The sequence below is a fragment of the Adiantum capillus-veneris genome, chromosome 15 (genome assembly GCF_014529385.1).
Source record: "Adiantum capillus-veneris isolate H3 chromosome 15, ASM1452938v2, whole genome shotgun sequence".
NCBI lineage: Eukaryota > Viridiplantae > Streptophyta > Polypodiopsida > Polypodiales > Pteridaceae > Adiantum > Adiantum capillus-veneris.
In genome coordinates this window covers 61,089,695-61,112,089 of record NC_140945.1, presented here as the reverse complement: position 1 = coordinate 61,112,089, position 22,395 = coordinate 61,089,695, and the positions used below count along the sequence as shown (strand labels likewise).

The 22,395-nt window shown below is 40.1% G+C and overlaps 1 protein-coding gene across 1 annotated transcript; it reads right to left on the bottom strand.

The window, feature by feature from the left end:
• Nucleotides 1-17,882: 17,882 nt before the first annotated feature.
• LOC147440758 (protein WHAT'S THIS FACTOR 1 homolog, chloroplastic-like) lies at nucleotides 17,883-19,631 on the bottom strand. The gene has a single exon (XM_086482592.1). It carries the CDS (start codon nucleotides 19,594-19,596, stop codon nucleotides 18,139-18,141), a length of 1,458 nt encoding a protein of 485 aa, XP_086338718.1. The 5' UTR covers nucleotides 19,597-19,631; the 3' UTR covers nucleotides 17,883-18,138.
• Between the last annotated feature and the right edge of the window lie 2,764 nt (nucleotides 19,632-22,395).

Below are 22,395 nucleotides of genomic sequence, written 5' to 3'. Positions count from 1 at the left end.
TCTCTTAATTCTCAGCCTCTTTGCTTTGCTTCATTTAAATGGTTAGCTTATCTGATAGTTCTTTTATGACAATCCCATTGCTCCTAGTGATTACGCGCATTGGAATTGGCTCTACCACATTTTCCTTGGCAACTTCAACTTTTAAACTATCGAAACATTTTGGTGCAAAGTATCCATACTTTCCACATACGTAGCAGCTAAAATTAAAATGACATATGGAAAAATTAGTTCTACCAATATGGAGGCATTGTAGCAATGTCCTAATCGTAACCCACACAAAATTATCAATCCGTGGATTGGCAACCTGGCTAGCGCTTGGATGCACAAGCATCATAGGATGCATTGAAGTAGAGGATTCAAGGGATTCTTCTACCCATCATAGAGAGAAGCCATGGAAGGGGCTTCCTCTAATCAACCACACAATCCTACTTATTAATCACTTTGCATGCAATCATTGTTTTGAATTTAACCTCTCACATCAATCACCCTAATCACAACTCCTAGTCATACAACTACACAAGATGCAATTATCATACCTACTTTGTATTAGTGTGGCCATTCCAATCGAGCCCCTCAATGCTACTACATACGCACATATACTAATCACACATCTTGTAGAGAGAGAGAAACATAAGGAAGGCATAGCCTTCACACACCATGGTCAATGGTGTGGATAGAAGAGATTAACTTAAAAAGGGACTAGAGATCTAACATCACACTAATACAATCTCACTTCACATAATCAAAACAAAGAAGACTAATAAAAACTAAAGTGCAATTGATTGTTAGGAATCAAGAGCTACATGGGCATGAAACTCCCATGAACCTCATGACCATCCACTCTACAAAGAAGAGAGCTCACCATTTAGCGTAGTTTTGGGCTTCAAGCCCTTCAACTATGGGAAAAAGTTGAGCCCTTTAGATTAAAGCTTATATAATTTGGAACTCTTAAATGAGCCCAAGGCCTTATACAATGAATAGGAAATAATGTGCACAATAACACATCCCTAGCTTGGTGCATAATTGGTGTAGCATGTGTTTGCCACTTCTAACATTCTCCCCCTTCTAATTTGGCGCACTCACTTATGTGCCGTTGAAGCAAAGCACAAAGACATGGTAGAAAACAGGTCCATGGAGGAATGTTGAGCTGAAAAACATAAGACAATTCATGAGTATCTAAGGCCAACAAAGATTAATAAAACATGAAGTGCAATGAAAGATTATGCAAAGTAAATTTTTACTTCTAAAAGATGGATCAATTGTAGCCAAAAACTAAACAACATTAAAAAAAACACCTAAACTATACGAAGATTAAACCACTAACTATATGAAGATTAAACCACTAAAATTTTTAGATTTATGCATGTAACACAAGCAATCAATTATGATCCTAGGCTAATGCAAGTTCATAAACCTACTAGCCTAAAAACCATATGATCAATCTTAAAAAGCATCCAAGTCTATCATGTCTATGACAACAAAGAAGCTCCTAATCTATTAGTACACTGTCACTTAGCTTTTTAAAGCTCATGGAAGATTGTTTTTGGCATTTCATAGAAAAAAGTAAAACACATCACAAGACGACCACCCCAAGGCAAGTCAAGCTACAACTCTTGGATCCTTGAACCCTCAAGGAGGTGTTCCAAAAGCCTATTAGCCTACGAATGCAACGGCTAACCCCTATCGACCTAGGGCATCGGTTTAGGGCCTTGACCAAGTGAGCCAAGGTGATTCCCCTCGCATACCAAGTGCTAATAAGACGCTAGGCCTCACATGGACACAAACATAGCATATAAATTTCATTTTCATGTGTCTACTAGCACTTTTGATACTCTTTTTGGACACCTTTTTTTTTACCATTGCTCATTTTTTTAGCACTTTTTAATTGCTTCCATAATGTGCGTGCTTGTGGAAAATGGACTAAGAGACTAGAAGCCTAATCATAGCCCTATGTCATGTTAGAAATGAATGGAGTATTAAGTTAATCACTACTAAGAGTTTAGGACTAATGAGCAATGATCTTACATTAACCTAAGGTCAATGTCAATTACCCATGATTAGCAAACATAAAACCAAATTTTCAATGAGTTTAATATTCACAAAGCAAAGTGTTGAAACTTTAGTATGTCTAGCTTTTGGAAATGAAATAAAACATAGCTTAGAAGAAAATTCACTTAATCCAATCATGAAGAATGGAGAGATTAGCAAAAGAGCATAGCATGGAAGGATTTCACCTATTCATGCTCTTTGAGCATCCTTGAGCAAAGCAATCAATTTTGTATAGAGGCCCCTTGATTCCTTTTATTTGCAAGCCAAGCTCTTGAAGCTAAGTGTTAGCAAATACATGCTACAAAACCTATTTATTCAAAGCCAAGAAACACACAAAAAACATTATTGAAATCCTAAACCATAGTCTTGCATACCCAAATATGCCAAAGGGAAAATAACCCTAGGGGAAAAAAGTACCTTTGGTTATGCACATGGTTCTCCTTAGTAGAAATTCTATATCATACACATCAAAAAATGAGAGAGAGAATTCTTCTAAAGAAGCACATTTTGCAACTTTTACAATCTATCATGCATGATTAAAAGTTGATTAGTTGCTAGCTCAATTGAATCGTGAAATTTAAAACAAGCCATGAGCTAATGCAACTTTAAATGAAAGAAGTGGCTCTTGAAAGACAAATTTTAAAATTTATCTCCAAAAAAGTTGACTAACAACTAGCTCACATGAAATTTTACGATCGTAGTACAAAGCGGTGAGATAGTTATTATACAACTTGAATCAAATGAATTGGAATGGCTCTAAATAGCCACGTACTGCAATATATTCTTGAGGGGGTCTCTAAGTGTAAAACTACCATATCACATGCGTTTAAAACACGTTTGTAAAACCCCTTATCCGTGAACTTTTTTAGGAATAAAATATACCCTTTTCTTTTAAAATTTGTATGTTTTTTTATATTTTGAAAAAATAGTATCCGTATGTATATATATTTCTGCAAGTTTCAAGAACTTTAAATACCCTTTTTTTGAACTCATGTGATAGGCTACATTTTTCTTAGGTGACCTCCCCGAGAATATATTGCAATTCCAGGTTCATGCCAGTATTCAATGCTTTGATGTGGCTGCTCTCTAGTTCAGTTAGAAGTAGGGAAAATTTCTACCAACCAGTACAATAATGATGTTCCCAATCTCAAAGAAGTTTTGACTGTAGAAGAACTCAAAAAAGAGAGCAAAATACAAAGACCATTAAGGAGTTACAATAGAAAACATAGAATCTGATGTTGCTCCAATCCAACCTCAATGTTGTTGGAAAGTGGAAACTCACCAAAGAGCTCACAGAGCACAAATCTTTGTTGGTGGACTAGAAAATGGTAGTCTAGAGGAGGTCCACACCATTTTGAATCACTCCATTCTAGACAAAAATAACTATCAATCCTTGGTGGGCATTATTGATTCACAAGGCAACCTCACATTCAACCTACAAAACCTAGTCACAAACATAAAAGAGTAACTGGAGGACAAAAGAACTAGATACACTAGTGCACTATCCAATCACACCCTATTAGAGTGCATTAAAGTAAGCTAGATTAATGATGAGGAAGTGGATGATAATGAGAAGGATGATGACCAAGGCGAATATAACACAGAGGGAAAACCAAATCTAAATAAAGACAATGACGGTGATGATGATTATGCAAATGCTCTAAACCAAAGTCGCCAAGGAGGGGGTTATGTTCAAATGCTCAATCAATCACATTAGCCACCTAACTAGATCCCACACAATAGATAGGATCAGACACCTAGGATCCAGACAAATCAAGCATTAGACTAGTAAATTGAGCTCCATCAATAGCAAAGGGTCTTTACATGAAGAAATTGTCAAGAGATAGAGAAGGAGAGAGCTTAAGCACTCGCAAGCACCCACACAGAGAGATGGAGTTAAAAGACCGTACTTCTTCTTCTTCACAAACTCAAGATAAGAGGTCTACAAAAATAAAAGAAAATACAACATAAAAAGGGGAACAAGTACAATGGTCTAATATAAACCACTAGTGAGTGAGGTGAGTAGATAAGTGTGCCATAACTTTGATAGGTAGACCAGCTCGGTGTAGTACAGCTGTAGTATTTTTGGCAAAGATATGTGTATCCTACAAGGCACACCAGCAATGATGACTATTGGTATTAGTCATCGAAGAGTTGAGCTTAACATCTCAACACTCCCCCTCAAGCTCAACGCCATCTCTCATATGGCAAGCATCACTTAAAATTGTCATAGCTTCTCTACTATAAGGGCCTTCATGAAGATATCTCATTTAATGGCCTAAAAACTTGTGTGTAGCGGAAATTAGCATGAACATAGTGGGCATTTCATTAGAATAGATTCCTAATGAGAATTACAAGAGTGCTTGGGTGGAGAGAGCAACAAAAAGCATAACACCTAGTTACATAGCATCAACAATACTTTCAAAAGAGAGAGAAATTAAGCTATTGACAACAATTGAGGACCGGATTTGCATGGAGCCGGTCCCCCCTCCAAAAGGCTTTGTATTATGGTTTCTCCAATCAAGAGAGACATTGTACAATACAATTCTTTGTGTTCCTTCAAGACTAGCTAGTGCATGAAGATGAAAGCTTCATGCACTAAGCAAAACACTTAGTAAACACAACTTTAATTATCCCCATTCTCAGACCCAAGACCTCACACACCTTCGAAGATGGTGAGAGCTAGCAGGGTATGAGAGTAGATTGAGAGGAAGAAGGAGTATCTTACGAGAAAGATGTAATAATCACTCATATTAGCATAGCTTTAGCTTAGTAATTAGCTTGGTAGAGGAGATGAGCATGCATTGAAGCTTGGCTCTTGGTTGGATTTGCATCCACAAGCCAAGAGTGTGTCGATGTAGGCTTCTATCTCACAAGCTTGGAGTAGGTGATGAGCTCTCCATTAAAGCTTGGGAAGAGATAGTCTTCTCTTTCTTCACACATGAGATTGTGTGAGTGTGTGTGTGTGATAATGCCTTGCAAAAATCAGGCCCCTCTCTCTCTTGGGCGAGCCCTCTTGCTATTTGCTCTTGCAGGCTCCCCATTGGACCTCCCCAAGTCAAGCTAATGGCGATTAAGCAACATAAGTGATAGCCTTCTGACATGTGTCCCCCTTTCCCCTTTTGTGAGAGCTTTAGGTAATTTAATAATTAAACTAAACTCTCATTGGACCCCTTTGCCTGCTGGCCAATAGGAATCAGGCAAGCCATTGGGCTCCTGAATGCTCATTGGACCCCTTGGGAGACTGTCCAATAGTCTTCTAGGAGACTTAATTCTCATTGGTTCTTTTATTAAGTGTTTTTAAATTAATTAAACTAGATTTACTCTAGCCTAATTCTCATTGGTCCACCTCCAAGGCCATCCAATAGGAATTGGGCACACCTTGTGGGCATCTGGGCTAGGGAGCTGACATGTGTCCCTAATTCCCTTTGTGTAAAGGGAGCCTGTGTGTGTGTGACTTTCTCTCTCATCCCCTAGAAGAAGGGCTCGCCCCCTCCCATGTAGGGATATGCAAAGACTTTTTAGTTACACACAAAGCATCCAATTTCCCCTAGGGTTGACCTTTGGACACAACCTTTGAATTTTGGAACCTTAGCATTTTGGAAGTCTTAATGGGCTGAACCTTAGGGTCTTTTTAGCCCATTGTTGCACATGGCTCTTTTGCACATGGCCCCCCCTTTGGATCCCTATTTTCCCTCCTTTGGATCCCTACTGTGGCCGGTCTGCTAGCTTAACAAATATTCTAGCTTTTTCTCCCGTGACACTTCCCCACATTAAATGATCAGTTTAATATGAGAAAATAATTTAGGAGAATTAGATATTGATTATTATGACATTGCTCATCCATCACCACATACTCTAGGTCAATGTTGCTTGCTAAGACCCTCTCTGTGAAATGGTAGTGCACCTCAATGTGCTTTGTCTTGGCATGACACACTGGGTTTTGTGCCAACTCTATGCTATTGAGGTTGTCATAATAGATGAAAATAGGTCTCTGTACCTATACTCCAAAGTCGTGAAGTAGAAATCCTAGCCATGCTACCTCACATGTCACCATTGCAGCACCCATGTGCTCTACCTCTATACTCAAAAGAGAAAATGTAGATTTATTCTTGTTGCTCCATGTGATAGCAACACTCCCAAGTGAGAACATGAATTTTCTGGTAGACCTGCGATCGTATGTATTAACAGCCCAATCCATATCTGTGTATCCATAGAGTTGCAACTCCACATCAGCCTTATAAAAGAATGCATAGTCCAAAGTAACACTCATATAGAGCAAACTGCACCTCACTGCATCAAAGTGTGGTTTCTTGGGAGGCTGCATAAACTAACTTACCAATCCAACTGTGTAGCTCAAGTCTAGACATGATATAGTCAAATAGATCAAGTTGCACACAATCTTCATGTACATGGTAGCATTCTCAAGAACTTTACCTACATCATTTTCCAACTTTAAATTTTTCTCTAAGCACATTTTAAATTCAATGCCCAAGAAATACCGCAAGTATCCCAAGTATTTCATGTCTTGTATAAGTAGAGCCTGCACACTCTCTACTTCAGCCGCATTATCAAAGCATCCACATAAATGCATATCGCCACAATTCCTACCTCATTCTGTTGCACATATAATGAATGATCTGCATCAGACGTCTCAAAGCCCAATGAAATGAGGAATTCCACAATCCTCTCATACCAAGCTCTAGGTGTTTCCTTCAGCCCATACAACAATTTCTTCAACCTACATACAAGGTCATGTAGCCTCATATTTTCATAACCTTGTGGTTGTTCCATATAAACAATTTCCTTTAAGTCTCCATTCAGAAATTCATTCTTTACTTCCATTCGCTTCAAGGCCAATTTTAATGCGGCAGCCACTGCAAAACGGTAGCCATCTTGGCTACGAGGTTGAATGTCTCCTCATAATCAATCCCATAAGTCTGTGCATAACCTTTGGCTACAAGCCTAGCCTTGTAGTTGCTTGTTGTGGAGTATACCATGGTGGAAACTGCCTTTGAATTCCATGCTTTCTCAAAAAACCATTGAATTCATTGGAGAAGTATTCTCCTCCTCCATCTGACCTCAGGCACTTTACATGCTTTCCAGTTTGTTTTTCAACCATAACTTTGAAGTTCATAAAGATCTCATTTTTTTTCTTATCATGAAATAGACCCATACCTTCCTCGTATGGTCATCAACAAAACTCACATAATATCTACATCCATCCAAAGATGCAATCTGTAATGGAAATTTGTATATAGCTTTTCACTGCAGCTGATAAGTGGAAAAGGCTTGATCGGACTAAAGCCTATGTGAATGTATATAACATTTATGTATATTTCATTATTCAAGTGCTCTTTATGAGCTTTAGCCATTTATCAGCTGGCCAGTTTGTACTCATTTTGAGCATTCAAGAAATCTATAAGTAAATACGTGCAAGAGGAAAATGCTCAATCTCACACAAGGGGAGACTGCACCCAATGTCTGTATTATTCTTCTCTCCTCCTCCCTCTCCTCTCTCATTGTGCCAGTGTAGCACTCTGCTCTAGGAGGTGCATTTGCACATGCTCTTCTACTCTCTCTCTCTCTCTCTCTCTCTCTCTCTCTCTCTCTCTCTCTCTCTCTCTCTCTCTCTCTCTCTCTCTCTCTCTCTACGTATAGCATGGATTATGCATTGTGCGATTTGTCAGGTATGCCGATTTGTCTGTTTATGGGTTGCAGTGTGCTATTTTGGGTATTTTGCAAGGTCCCCCTCATATCCGTTTGTAGGACCCCTCCATGGGTTCAATTTGTAAATTCTCTCTTCCACGACTTCTCACTCTTACACCAACACCTATGGATTTGTCTTCGCCCAACAAAGCAACCTTCTCCCTGGCATCCTCCAATCCGTGCAGGCTGAGCTCACACAACTTTGTTGAGACTACGATCGCTTGGGAAACCGTTTTTGAAAGCTTTGCTTTCAACTTCTAGACGTGCAAACCTCTTTCAACAACCTCGGCTCCATTTTAATCAGCCTCACCAAACACCTCCTCGGATGCCCATCCTCCATTGACACCAAGAAACCTCGTCTCAACCTCCCCTAGATCTACTTTTCTCCACCCTATTCCATAGAGCAATTTTTATTGTAATAAGCCTATCCAGGCTTCCTTTTTTTCAGTATATCTCTAGTGTAGCACAAATGTTTTTAGGATATTGCAGCATCTCTATCATATCTCTTATTTTTTGATTCATAGCTTGTCTCTTGGTTTATTATTAGTTACCCTTTTCTCATGTTGTCAGCACCTCTTGTAGCACAAGCAATATAGCATTACTTTCATGATTATTATTTTTCAATATGTACGTAGTACCATATTCTCAAATCCTTTGCAATCTTGTCCGCATTATATTTTAAGTTAGTTAATGCTTTTACTTAGCACAAGCTAGTACAAAATTCTATCTGCTCATATCTACAAATATTCATACTGTAATCTTGAGTTGTAACCACTTTCTACAACGTGTATGATGATACTACACGGTCTTTTGTGATTTATTTCACTAATTTAGGTTATTAAAAGTCATGAACACATTTGTAGGGATTAAAATTTGATGCACTTACAAATTGATGAAAATTTTCTTGCTAAATTACTCATTCTCCAATTCTTCTACTTCTTAACTATAGTAAATTTGGCCCCAACACCATTATCTTTACCACACTTTTAGGGCAATACAACTATCTGGCTTGCTTGCGTTCACCCACATGATTTGATCATCATTTTAATTTTTTATTATTTTTCCTAACTTGTTTTGTGTCTAATCATTCCCAAAGAGTTTCGTATACCATAATGTGGACTATTTCCTTTTTAAGTTTATTATAAGCACACCATTGAGGGCAACCGTGTGTCATTCAATAACTCATGTCTTTGTTTTAATTTTGCAACATTATTTTACAACTTTGGTTGGGTGCCTATTTGGTTGAGTAGACTAACCCTCTTACACAAGACTCGGCCCAAACTCTTTGTTATAGCAACTACTTCTATTCAAACAGACCAATACAGGGAAACATACTCAACTTAGTTGGATTGTGTATCACCTTGATAATAATCTATTTCTTCATTGAACCTCTAGGAATTCTGTTTACAACACCCCCCCGAATCCAAATTATGAATCTTTCAATTATACCTCTCTTTGCACGCACACACAGGTACATATTTTTTCCAATGCACCATGCTATCCAAGTATATACATCAAATACATCAGTCATCTTTTCATATTTTCTTTATCTACATTTTCTTATACTATGTGCAATCAAACACTCATATTCAATAAAATTCTAGATACTAAGTGACCATCCTATCCTTCTCACGTATATAAACTATTAATGTGGAATTTTCTTTTATTTCATGGCCAATTATTAACACAAAATTAGCACATTTCAGATTTGTTATCTGTACTTTGGTGTAATTTTGATAGTTGTATCTTTGTCCTATTTGTACCTCTCTCTACACGCACACAGTGGTGTATACATTCTCCAATACAGTATGTCACCCAGATACGTACATCCACTACCTCCCTCCTCTTTTTAAATTATCTTATGAGCTATGAACCCATCCATCTCTCATATTACGACTTAAACTTTGCACTAACTAGAGTTTTTAATGAGATCATCAAACATTACACCCGGGGTGTCCACTACAAAATATGTAAGGTAGCATGTGCGAACAAAATAAAGGATTTATAATTAGGTACATTTACATAAAAATCTACTTACATAAAGGGTTTTTAAATTGAGAAAGTGAACATTTTCATACATAAGGGCTAGTTTTTTTACAAAAATGCATACATAAGGGGTACATAAAATACTTAAAATATACAGGTAAGGGATTATTTAAATACCTCTTGTTCGCACAAGATATATGCAATTTTTACATAGTGGGCTCCCTAGGACATTATATAGCTACTCACATGAGCTAAGGTATTTTGGTTTCATCAACAACAATTTGTAAGTACTTTTCTATACTGCAAGGTGGTGTCAAGCAGATAGTAAATATATTTCTCTTTTATGTTTTTTCGAGTCCATTGGTCACTGCACACAGATTCACCGATTTAGACAGTGTGTACATCCTCATCCTGGTTTAGATTTGCCGATTTAGGCAACACCAATTATCCACGCAGATCCATCGATTTCGGCAGCACATCAACGAATTACACATTCATTAATTCAAACAAAAATAAATGCTGATCCATTTAGGCAGCATTAGTACAGATTCATCGATTTAGGCAGCACGTTTTATTGGTGTAGATTTGCCGATTTAAGCAACACCGATCTCAGAATCATGCTGGAGTGGCTGGCTACCATTTTCCCTAGTATGATTTTGTTACCCGGGTATATGTTGGCATCAGATATTTGGATTTGGATTTATATTTTGGATTTGGAATGGGTATATGATGATTTCCTGTCATGACAGTATTTATGGAATTGAACTTGAGAATGATCATAATTGAGTTAATGCATGATGAGTGTGACCAATGATATCTTGCTTCATCAGTGTATGACACATACTACTTATTCTAGTGGTATGGGACATTAGAATACGCAGTATGTGGATGACAACAAGCATAAGAAAATTCATTTGTTTAAATTTAAGAGTTTTCTTTTTTCATAAGTGATTTTAACCATTATTTTTGACAAGTATGGTTTGCAGGTAACTTAGCAACTGAGAACAGTTGCTTTCTAAGGGAGAGGTATACAATCGAAATTGATATATAGCTTTTTACTACAATTGACAGGTGGAAAAGGCTTGATCAGACTAAGGCTTATGTGAAAGGATATAGCATTTATGCATATTTTATTATTCAAGTGCTCTTTATGAGCTTTGGTCATTTATGTCTGGCCGGCCAGTTTGTTCTCATTTTGAGCATTCAAGAAATCTATAAGTAAATATGTACAAGAGGCAAATGCTCACTCTTGTACGGGGGGAGATTGCACCCATTGTCTACGTAATTCTTCTCTCCTCCTCCCTCTCCTCTCTCGTTGTGCCGGTGTAGCACTCCGCTCTAGGAGGTGCATCTACACGTGCACTTCTACTCTCTCTTGCTCCTTGTCTCTCTATGTTCGCATATAGCATGGATTATGCATTGTGCAATTTGTCAGGTATGTAGATTCGCTTGTTTATGGTTTGCAGTGTGCTATTTTGGGTCTTTTGAAGGGGCCCCTCGCATCCCTTTTTAGCACAATCTTCAACGGACTCCATACATCTATATGCACTAAATCCAATGCATTCTTGCTTATCATGAGGAAGGATGCTTTTGCCTGCTTTCCAAATTGACATGCTTCACGAAGTTTTTTCATTTCATCATTAACTCTAAATGTAGGAAAACCTGTAACCATCTCTTTGATTTGCATCAATTTTAGCCTTTGCAAATCTACATGACCAATATGTTTGTGCCAAATCTCAATGTCTGGAACAACACCGGCACCTCGTGCAAACATGGCAGCATTTATCTCGGGCACATTTACATTCAAAGTAAACATTTCTCCCACTTTCTTCCCTTCTGCAACTAGCCTTTCATTTTTTTTATGCTCTTCAACAAACAGACCATCAGTTTTAAACCTAACATGCAAACCCTGCTTAACCATTTTCCCAATAGAAACAAGATTCTTTGTAATGTTGGGTACAGTACATCCGCCAGGTACTTCACTTTACCATTTGTCATACACAATGGCACATTTCTTGTATGCATAATAGGATGTGCAGTATCAATCCCATTCTCTACATAAGCAGGACTTTGTAAAGTTTAGATTTCCTTGAACCATTCACCATGATTGGTCATGTGATTTGATGCACCAAAATCCACATGCCAGACATTATCACTGGATTTTACCACATTCGGCATGTGCTACACCACAAATAGCCTCCCAGGCTCAAGGCTATATTCTTGCTAGTGATCGCATTACTATTTTATTTCCTACAATCTCTTCCCCTATCTCTACATAACCGGGACTTTGTAAAGTCTGCATTTCCTTGAACCATTCACCATGAGTGGTAATGTGATTCAATGCACCGGAATCCACATACCAGACATTAGATTTTTACCACGTTTGCAGACATAGTATTCAGCATGTGTTGCACCACAAATAGCCTCTCGGGCTCATCTACATTCTTTCTAGAGGTCGCATAATTGTTTTGTTGCCTCTTGTTTGGACAGACACATTCAAAGTGAACATGTCTTCCACAAACCCAACATACTATATTTCCATGTTGACCTGCATTATTGTGTTGCGCATTTCCACGACCTCTTGGACTACCCTTGCCTCAAAAGTTCCCTCGACCACCACCTATGTTCTGACCCTAATTATTGCTTTACTATTGTGCTTTGTGGTTGCCTCTTCCTCGGCCTCGTCCACAACATGTACCATGTCCTCTTCCTCTTCCTCAATTGTTGAAAAGGACTTGCTCAGAATTGTTTCCACCCTACGTAGAGGAGTCTTCTTCAAGTTCCTTCTCTTCCATAATCAATAAGGAAACCAAATCTATAAATGAGAGAATGTTTCCCAAATATGGATGCCAGTTTTAAATGGCTTGTATTCAGGAGCCAAACCTTGTAGAAGGACTTCTACTTTATCATCATGATCAACTATACACCAATCGATCAAGTGGATCATATATGTTCTTTATCTTCATGGACAGGTTTTTCTTCTGCATAGTTTTCAGTTGAGTCTTCAACTACAGCTTCCTTGCCTTCGTGTTGGTCACATCCAATGACAACCAAGTGTCCCAAGCCTCCTTAGGAGTATGAGCATCTTGTATATGCCCAATCTTAGTGTCATGTACACCGACAGAGAGCCAACACATGAGTTTTTTTAGCTCCCTATTTTCAATATTTACATTTCTTAATTTGCGCAGCACTCGTACCATCCTCTAGCAATGGTCGTGTTGTCTCATGCTCTCCATCAATGTAGTCCCAATAACCTTTGCCCTTAAGGAAATTGGTCATTATGAACTTTCAAACATGGAATTTTTTTCTTCTTCAACTTCTCACTGACAATCTGGTGAAGCCCATCATTGTTGGTTGGACGACATGTTTCCAACCCTTCACACAGTCTCTGAGAAGCCTACTAAAAATAGTCGGCTATCAATTGTAACCACAATCTACGTGCATATACCTGTTTCAATGTGCTAAATAGTATCTATGCACATTGTAGCCAAATGAAAGATTTTTGTAGCACCTATATGCAGATATGTAGAATCTAAAACCTTAGTGTTTCTGCATGAAAATGCGCTCGAACTCCAAAATAGGGGTCAAAACGTGCTCGAAATTGAAATCTGGCTGCACATTTATAGTTCAAAGGACTAAAGGCACAAGTATAGTCCAAATGACTAAATATAACCCTAAGATGCACAGCCTCCAAGTGGAATCACCTCGATCAAAGATCGTTGACGATGGCTCTCGGGAATACCAAAGCCGCTTCCTAGAGACTCCTCCTACTTGCTGCTCCAAGCTCCTCAAAAACAATTAGGCTCTGATACCATGTCAAGAGATAGAGAAGGAGAGATCTTGAGCACTCACAAGCATGCACACACACACATAGAGATAGAGAAGGAGATATCTTGAGCACTCACAAGCGCGTGCACGCACACACACACATAGAGATGGAGTCAAAAGACTGTACTTCTTCTTGTTCACAAATTCAAGATAAGAGGTCTACAAATATAAAGGAAAATACAACAAAAAAAGGGAAACTAGTACAACAGTCTAATATAAACCGCTAGTGAATGAGGTAATTAAATAAGTGTTCCATCACTCCAATAGGTAGACCAGCTCGATGTCGTACAGTTGTAGTATCACTGGTGAAGATATGTGTATTCGCCAAGGCATGCCGGTGATGATGATTGTCGATGGAAGTCATCCAGGAGTTGAGTCTCAACAAAAAAAATGGGAAAGCCACCTAGGAAGAGCCAGACTTAGATCACACAAATCGATTTTTCCAAGCAATGTCTGAGTCTGAGCAAAAGCTTAAGGAAAAATCCAAACATTTCTTTGGGATGATGATATGTATATGGATCTAGAGAGGTACCAGATGCTTTATACACAATATCATCATGGATTTGTCCATGACGAATAGCTTCACTTAAAAGCTATGGGTGGTGGGTTTTACCTGTAGCCTAATACTTGGATCAAGGCCCACGGATAAAATCCCACACCTTATGAATCTCAGTTATACCTTCTAACTTCACGATGATCTCTTTGTAATTAGCTTTGTATTGCGTAAGCATGAGATTGTCCATCACACACTCATCCCAAGCATCCCATTTCAAATCTTGTTCATTTTGTGGAAGGAGTTCCTTGCAGAATGTAGTTTCAAAGGATGTCCAAGTTTCTAGCTTATGAGATGGTTTGAGACTCATCCATTACTTGTAGGCCTTGTTCCTTCAGAGATAGACTAGTCTCTAACCCTTTTTCCTTTTCAAGTGTGTGCCTAAACCTCTAAATATCCCCACTTTTGGAGAAAGGTTTCCATGGAATCCTTATTCCACTCACATTCTTCCCCCTTGTATATTTGTGCTGTCATGTTTTTGATTGCCAGTATCTAGTTGCAAAGAGGGAATCACATCATCAGGTAGCACATCACTTGTGCGGATGCAGGGGGTATTCCTTGAGATTCACGCCCTTGGACTGAATCCCTTTGCCCTTGTGCACCGTATGCAGCCATGTTTAACCATAGCTTGATTTAATAAAGTATATAATGCAATAATATTGGCATTTAATAATGAAAAAATATTTGTTAATACAATCTAGAGCTAGCTAGAGATTGAAATTGTGATACATGATCACTAGCCAACTCCTCTTTAGCATGCCCAATAGACACGTCGGGAGGATCTCAGTGTCGGCTCACAATTAGACGATCGACACTCATAATCAAAAGAATGCTCTATTGGAAGATCTTGTGCCATATCTAACATGTGTAAATTGCTAGAAGATGGGATGTAGGATGGTTGCATGGATGCAAGAACGGTCGGTAGATAGAGTAGAGCTGAAGCCGCTTTGATAGAACTTGATATGTGGAATTCGATTGCCATGGCTATTGATCATGCTATGTAGAGAATTGCCAATTCCGCTCACCAAAAAAGCCGATTCATCAATTGACTCCAAAACTTCATTTGATGTCAAAACTTTGATTTACCATCGATTTTTAAATGTACTAATTTCCCTATGTGTTTTGCATGTTTCAAAATTCTATGATTGCTCAAAGTTTCAATGGCCGTACGCAAGAAGATTTAGAAATTTTCTCATGTAGGAAAGCGGAGTCTTTTTCAATGTTTTTCATACAATGCATAACATCATGAGCTTATGCTCGAGAGGCACCGCATACCTAGCTAGGTACGATTGGGGGCAGGGGACCACCGCCCCCCCCCCGCCCCCAATCGTACCTAGCTAGGTATGCGGTGCCTCTCTCACAGAAGCTCATGATGTTGAGGTAAGTCACAATGTGGGAATTATTGTGAGAATTTGTCCAAAATTTCTTGTGCACTAAGGTTCTGTGAGAGAGGCACCGCATACCTAGCTAGGTACGATTGGGGGCAGGGGGCCACCGGTCCTCTCTGGCCCGGTGAGGGAGCCGGTGAGGGAGCCGGTGGTCCCCTGCCCCCAATCATACCTAGCTAGGTATGCGGAGCCTCTCGAGCAGAAGCTCAGGATGTTATTCATTGTATGAAAAACACTGGAAAAGACTCCGTTTTCCTACATGAGAAAATTTCTAAATCTTCTTGTGATGGGGATCGTGCATTGGCTAACATTTCCTTGTAATCAAGTGACTTGTCGTGACCGATGGATGCCGGAGCCATTGGGAGTGTGGATTGCAGGGAAAGGTCATTGAACGACCTTTCCAGACCGTCAATTGGATGCAGCCGATGCAGCCTCGCCGTATTCCAGCTGCTGAGGTGTCTCTCATCCAGCACCTCTACCCCTTCATTCCACATAGTAATCGTGACTAAATGGAGGGCTAAGATCTCCTGCCCCCCGACGCCCGACTGTGACGAAAAGGAGTGAGCCTTGAGGCGTTGTTAATGTCATATTCTTGTTGTCATTGTGGATTTGTTGCCCTCTTTTATAATGGACAGATACTATTCTAAGCTTGAAGTAGGTTATGCATGAGAGCATGTTAAAGAAGAGACCGGTGCAAAGCATGGAACAGTAAGTGTGGACGGTGGATAAAGCTTCTCGATTAGAGCCACATGGCAAGCTAATGGTGAAACATGTTTTTTTTCTAATAAGGACATTTAGGGTAAAGGGGCCGGTTAGGAGACGGTGAACAGAAGAAGGGTGGACCCCACCCCGATTTAGAGGCAAAAAACTTGGAATGTGTCAACATATAATTTGCTGAAAAACGTACAATCACTGAAGGTTCATCGACTGTAATGCCTGGGAGGCTTTATTTTGCATTAAAAATCGCGCTTCTTTGCAAAATATCGACCATCATTGTCAAAGATTTCTTCAACAGATGTCCCTCTTCAATGCGCATCTTTTGCAATTGTACTCCGGTGAAGAAAATGCAAGGAATGGCCAATACAAGTTAATCGTCTCTGTACTAGTCCCTTTACCTTGCTAAGCATTCACAAGAAGTTTTAGAAATATTCTCATGTAGGAAAACGGAGTCTTTTTCAATGTTTTTCATACAATGCATAACATCATGAGCTTCTGCTCGAGAGGCACCACATACCTAGCTAGGTATGATTGGGGGCAAGGGACCACCGGCCCCCCCCACCGGGCCGGCGGTCCCCTACCCCCAATCGTACCTAGCGAGGTATGCAATGCCTCCCTCACAGAAGCTCACGATGTTGAGGTAAGTCTCAATGTGGGAATTATTGTGAGAATTTGTCCAAAACTTCTTGTGATTGTCTTATGTAGAATTCGAGCCCTATGAGTGATTGTTAACATTTTTTTACCTGGTTCTACAAAGAGGGGCATCATGCAAAGGGTCACACATTCTCTCTCAATCTCTGACTTGTTATCTTGTTCTATTTTTGCACTTTACTGGTTCTTCTTTGTTCTATTAAGTAGTTATTGTAACCAATTCCTCAACTCTTGCTGTGGTTATAAATGCACTGAAGCTAATCAAAAAAAGTACAAATCATTAGTAAGAATTTGTACTAAATATTATACAACTTTAGACACATCACCTGATTTGGGAAAGATAGCATTGCCATCTTGCATTCAAATTCATTTGTACCTTTAGATCTTACTAAGTCCGTACCGGCACATCATCTTAAGACAATTGCACTTACGACATTATTAGTATCACACTGAACTATACTGATACAAGTTTGTAGAGCCTTTCACAAGCTTTGTTCCACAATAGCAATCTCTTTCAAAATGACAGATTGCTCTTGTACATCTGGTCCTGCCAGAGCAGTAATCGTCACTTACAAAAATAAAGTCGACTTTTCCCTCAAACTGTAGGGAAGTGTCACATGAACACATGTTTCCTACCTTCAAAACAAAACACGAAACGCACATAATATTGAGAAACAAACTAGAAACAAGGGGGACGAAACGCATTTCTCAGGTGCAAAAAATAAGGTATGATTTTCAAAGTTCAAAGTTTGCCATATGGTGTAATAAGATATGCAACATATTTTACCACTTGTATGATGCTAGGCAGACAACTCGCCTTAATTCACTTCTGAAAAGCACACTATCAAGTCCCTGCCCAGCCAGGGAAAAAAAAAGAGCACCAATTCAGTACTACAAGATTACCCTGCATGCCAAGCTCAACTCCAAAAGTGACTAAAGGATGATCCAGTTTACACACAGCCCCAAGAAAACCACAGCAATAGCACGACCTTTCAACAGGCGGCACCAAAAAAAAATTTCAGGAAATCACAAAAATGTGGGGAGTGTTACAGCAGAGTTGATTCTTCTTCCGACAACTGTCAGATGATATAATGGTAATCACTATACTACATCTTTTATGCTGTCTCTAAATACATGAGTTAATACCTGCACTCCTCCAGCACGGGAGCCATATGAAAAAATTTTCATAGCCAGAGAAGCGCACAAAGAGAGCTGCTGGTCTACCCTAATCTTCGAATATTACCACAAGCGCTGGTTTCACCATCGCTCTGCAGTGCTAACAAATTCCGCAATCTGTCGCTCTCTCTCTAAGATTACCAAAGGCCTCCTTGGCGGTGTGCGGCCATTGGAATCCAAACCCAGTGTTGAGCCTTGTTCTTTACTTTCTTCATCAAAGTCACCTTCTACCCCATTATCAACAGACAAATCTTCGTCTTCGTCATCATCATCATCGTCAACAAAATCAGCTTCGTCCACGCCACCAGTTGCATATCTCCTATCTTCAAATTCCTGTTCCCCTTCTGCAAGAAGCATATTAAGCTTCTCTTTCAGCACAACAAGAGGCTCTTTCTGTATCAATTCCGACCCTCGATATGCTTCTCTGAGAAAAACGGAGTCTCTATCCCCTTTACGTGATACATAAAAGAGCTCCGGGTGCCGCACAAGCATGCCATGAACCTGCTGCGAAAATTTGTAATCTCTCCTAAAGTGTGTCAGAAAGTCGACATTGAGCCTCTTCTCGAGCGTCATAGACAGAATTTCATGTACAACGGCACATGCATGTCGCTCCGCTTCACGGGAAGCTGGGTTTATGTGAGCAAACTCAATATATGGAGAGAAATAACTCATGTCATGAAACCTTCTGATAGACTCTATGTCTTTTCTCTTCAGAAGGAAGTTTCCATGACGCTTGCGGCCACCCCTGTTTGCGCTTCTAGATTTGGGATTGACTCTGACCTCAGTGTTCATTGTCCCCTTTTCCACATTCCTCTCCCAAGCGGATACAGCAAGCTCAGAATCCCAAGAAGTGAGTTCAAGCGCAGGACCGCTCTGGAGCTCGACAACCTTGAAATACTCAGGGTATTTCTCAACCAGATTCTTTCTGAAATAATCAGGCAAGCCCAAATCCCTCCTCAAATGCGAAATTTTAAACATAAGCAAGGTCTTGTCGACCGACATCATAAGCAGTTTCCTGATCTTACAAACAAGCGAGTTCTCCATCTCCGCTTTGAGCTTCTGCTCTTCAAGAAAGAGAACTTCTGCTTGAGGGGTGAGTCGATAATAGTAGTTGCTGACCCCTTCTTCGAAGAGCTCGAAAATGGCAGGGTATCTCCTGATCAAAACAACCAGTCTTCGGGTTTCTGTGAGACCTAGCTTCTTTCGGTAGCGGCCAAGTTCGCGCAGAGACATGCACATACCTGGCTCATTCACGAGGAGGTCTTTGAGCTTGGTGACAAGTCTCACCTTTTTCTGGCGTTGGATGACCTCGTCCAGGTGTTTGTCCTTTGCCCATTCTATGCGAGCGGCGATGGAGAGCTTCCTCTGCTTTTCCTGCTCCGGGAAGGGTTTGCAGAGCAGAGGGCTGCTAAGAAGAGGGTTTCTGAAGGTGTTGCTGAATGAGAGGCTTAAGCTGGAGGAAGGGGCTATCATTCTTGCTGAAAAGCAGCACGCGTTGCCATACCGCCTCTCCCAACCCACAGACACACCGAGCTCCATGGCTGTTCCTGCCGCATTTCTATCTACTAAACAAAAATCTTTTTTAGCAGTCCAAATACTTTAAGGCTGCTCTTGGTTTAATGGATAGGGCAGTTTTCTCCAAGGGAAAATTACCAAAATACCCCTCTGATTTGTGGAAATTCCCAAAATACCCCTCAAATTTCAGAAATTCCCGAAATACCCTTGTATCTATTTTAGTAGGTTTGTTCATGATTTCCTAATCTTTATTCTTTTTTGACAATGGATATCCGTTTTTTAGTGCTTAGCATGTAATTTGTCACAAATTACCTCACAAAAAAAGACACTTATGTCTAAAAATAATGAAGCAATTTATCTCCAAAGCCTACATAAAACCAGCTCAAACTCTAGTTTTAGTATCTTGTATTTATAGACAATCAGTCTTCTTATGAAAAGCTTTTTAAAAAAATATCTTTGGATAAATTTACTTTCACAACCAGGGGTATTTTGGGAATTTTGGAAAATTTGAAGGGCATTTTGGGAATTTATGGCAAAATATGAGGGGTATACTGGGAATTTTTGAAATTTGAAGGGTATTTTGGGAATTTTCACAGATTAGAGGGGTATTTTGGTAATTTGCCCTTTCTCTAATGGCAACAGCAATTCGGCACAACTCTCTCTCTCTCTCTCTCTCTCTCTCTCTCTCTCTCTCTCTCTCTCTCTCTCTCTCTCTCTCTCTCTCGCTGGGTTCACATTGGGAAGGTGGAAGAGAACCCCTAAAATGCCATCTTCCGGGTGGAGGGCGTGCATTATCCACTCTTCCACCGGCTAGTTCACATTGGGGAGGGTGGAAGAGTGAAGAGGGGTTGTTGTTTTTTTTTTAATGTTAAGCAGGAATGTTTGAGGGTTGAAAATGGAAGGATGAATTGCCAACTGGGAAAATGTCAAGCTAAGTGGAGGTGGAAGTGGTATTGCCCGGGGGGGGGGGGGGGGGGGGAAGCAAACCAAGCTTTTTCTTCCATGTGCTGGCACTTGATTTAGCTCATTGCCGCCGCGCACTGTGAACAGGCATGCTGACGTGCGTGCATATCATTGGCTGCTAGCGCCCTGGGAAGTTGTGTCGTCGCCCACTATGAACTCGCCCTAAGGTCGGGTTCAAACGAGCACGGCGAAAACCTTCGAGCTCGTTGACTACCTCCAGGTAGTTGTTCACAAGAGGCAAAAGGAAGCAATGTAGGGTAAAGTGTCGAACAAGTTGGCATTCAATCAGCGCTAGGCTAGTGGTTGTGCTGCAGTTAAGCACCCAAGATCAACCTGCGCTCTCCGCAATTTTCATTGAAAAGTGCGCAGTAGCACATCGTTTTCAAGAGGGGGGGTCGCCCAAGAAGTAGCGGCTCCGAAAATTCTTGGTATTGTTCCTACGATGTTAAAACTTCTCTTCCCCCCCCCCCCCCCCCCAACACCAACACCAACAATCTCTCTCTCTCTCTCTCTCTCTCTCTCTCTCTCTCTCTCTCTCTCTCTCTCTCTCTCTCTCTCTCTCTCTCTCTCTCTCTCTCTCTCTGTGTGTGTGTGTGTGTGTGTGTGTGTGTGTGTGTGTGTGTGTGTGTGTGTGTGTGTGTGTGTGTGTGCGTGCGCGCGCACGTGCCCGCGCGCAAGAGCAACAAAAGAGAATATGATATAAACAATATACACTTTGTCTCAAGGCACATAAATAGTTCATAACATTCAAGAAGACATCTTTTGGCCAAAACAGGTCTCAAAACCATAGAATAGCCTATCTCAGTCAAGGTGCAATCCTCCTACTCTCGAAGCAATTTCTTCCAGAAACTTGGAATGCTCACTAACACTTGGACTTGACTGAGCATAGTGTAACATCCATCACATTGTGGAGTTAAGATGTTTTTGGGGTCCTGCTAAGCTCAATATAGTCATGCCACACAAGGTTCCTCTTCTTTTCTAGAGAACAACACTAGTTTTGGGATTTACTCTGCATGTGGAGAGTAATTGTACCCATGGACTTAGACATCAGGTGTTGCACTTTTTTATTTATCTACAAAATATTTGAACCTACATCCCTCTACTTGAAAAATCTTTGCCCATATGGTTGGACAAGCCTTCCAAATTGAGTAGAGATGTTGATGGCGTGTTTCTCATTGGACCAAATGGGGGACATATTGCTAATTTCAAAGCCTATTTGACCACCTCTTTTGAGATGTCCAATTTGGGTTTTTTGCATCATTATTTGTGCATACCCTTTAGCAAGTTGATGGAGGTATTGCTTTGTGTCATACAAAGTACATTGAGACATTGTTGCATAGATTTAGCCTTGAAAATTGCAAGTCTATTGCTAGTCCTATGGAGAAGGTTTGAAGCTCAGTCTTCATGATGCTTGAGACTACTTTGATGTCATTCTCTATCAACACACTATTGGTTGCCCAATGTATATATGCATAACGAGGCTACATAATCACTATGTAGTGTCACAAGTGAGAAGATTTATGCATATCTTAGGTCTATGCATTGGAACTTGGATTAGTGGATCTTTTACTACTTGAGTGGCACTATACATCTTGGGTTGTTTTATCTCAAGAAGGGATATTGCCACCAGGTTTACATGCTTTTTTTAAACTCGGATTGGGCTGGTTTCTATAACACACGAGTGTCAAGTAGTGGTTTTTGTTTCATGTTGGATTGCTCACACATATCTTGGTTGAGTAAGAAGGAGCCTGCAATGGCCACTTCTAATTGTGAGACTGAGTATATGGAAACTTTCATGAGTCCTATTGAGTGTGTTTGGCTCATATGCTTTTTGATGGACTTGGTTGTTGGTTGCCATGA

Bases quoted from the DNA above. Each gene is read 5' to 3' on its own strand.
- LOC147440758 (XM_086482592.1), bottom strand. From the start codon at position 19,596: ATGGAGCTCGGTGTGTCTGTGGGTTGGGAGAGGCGGTATGGCAACGCG.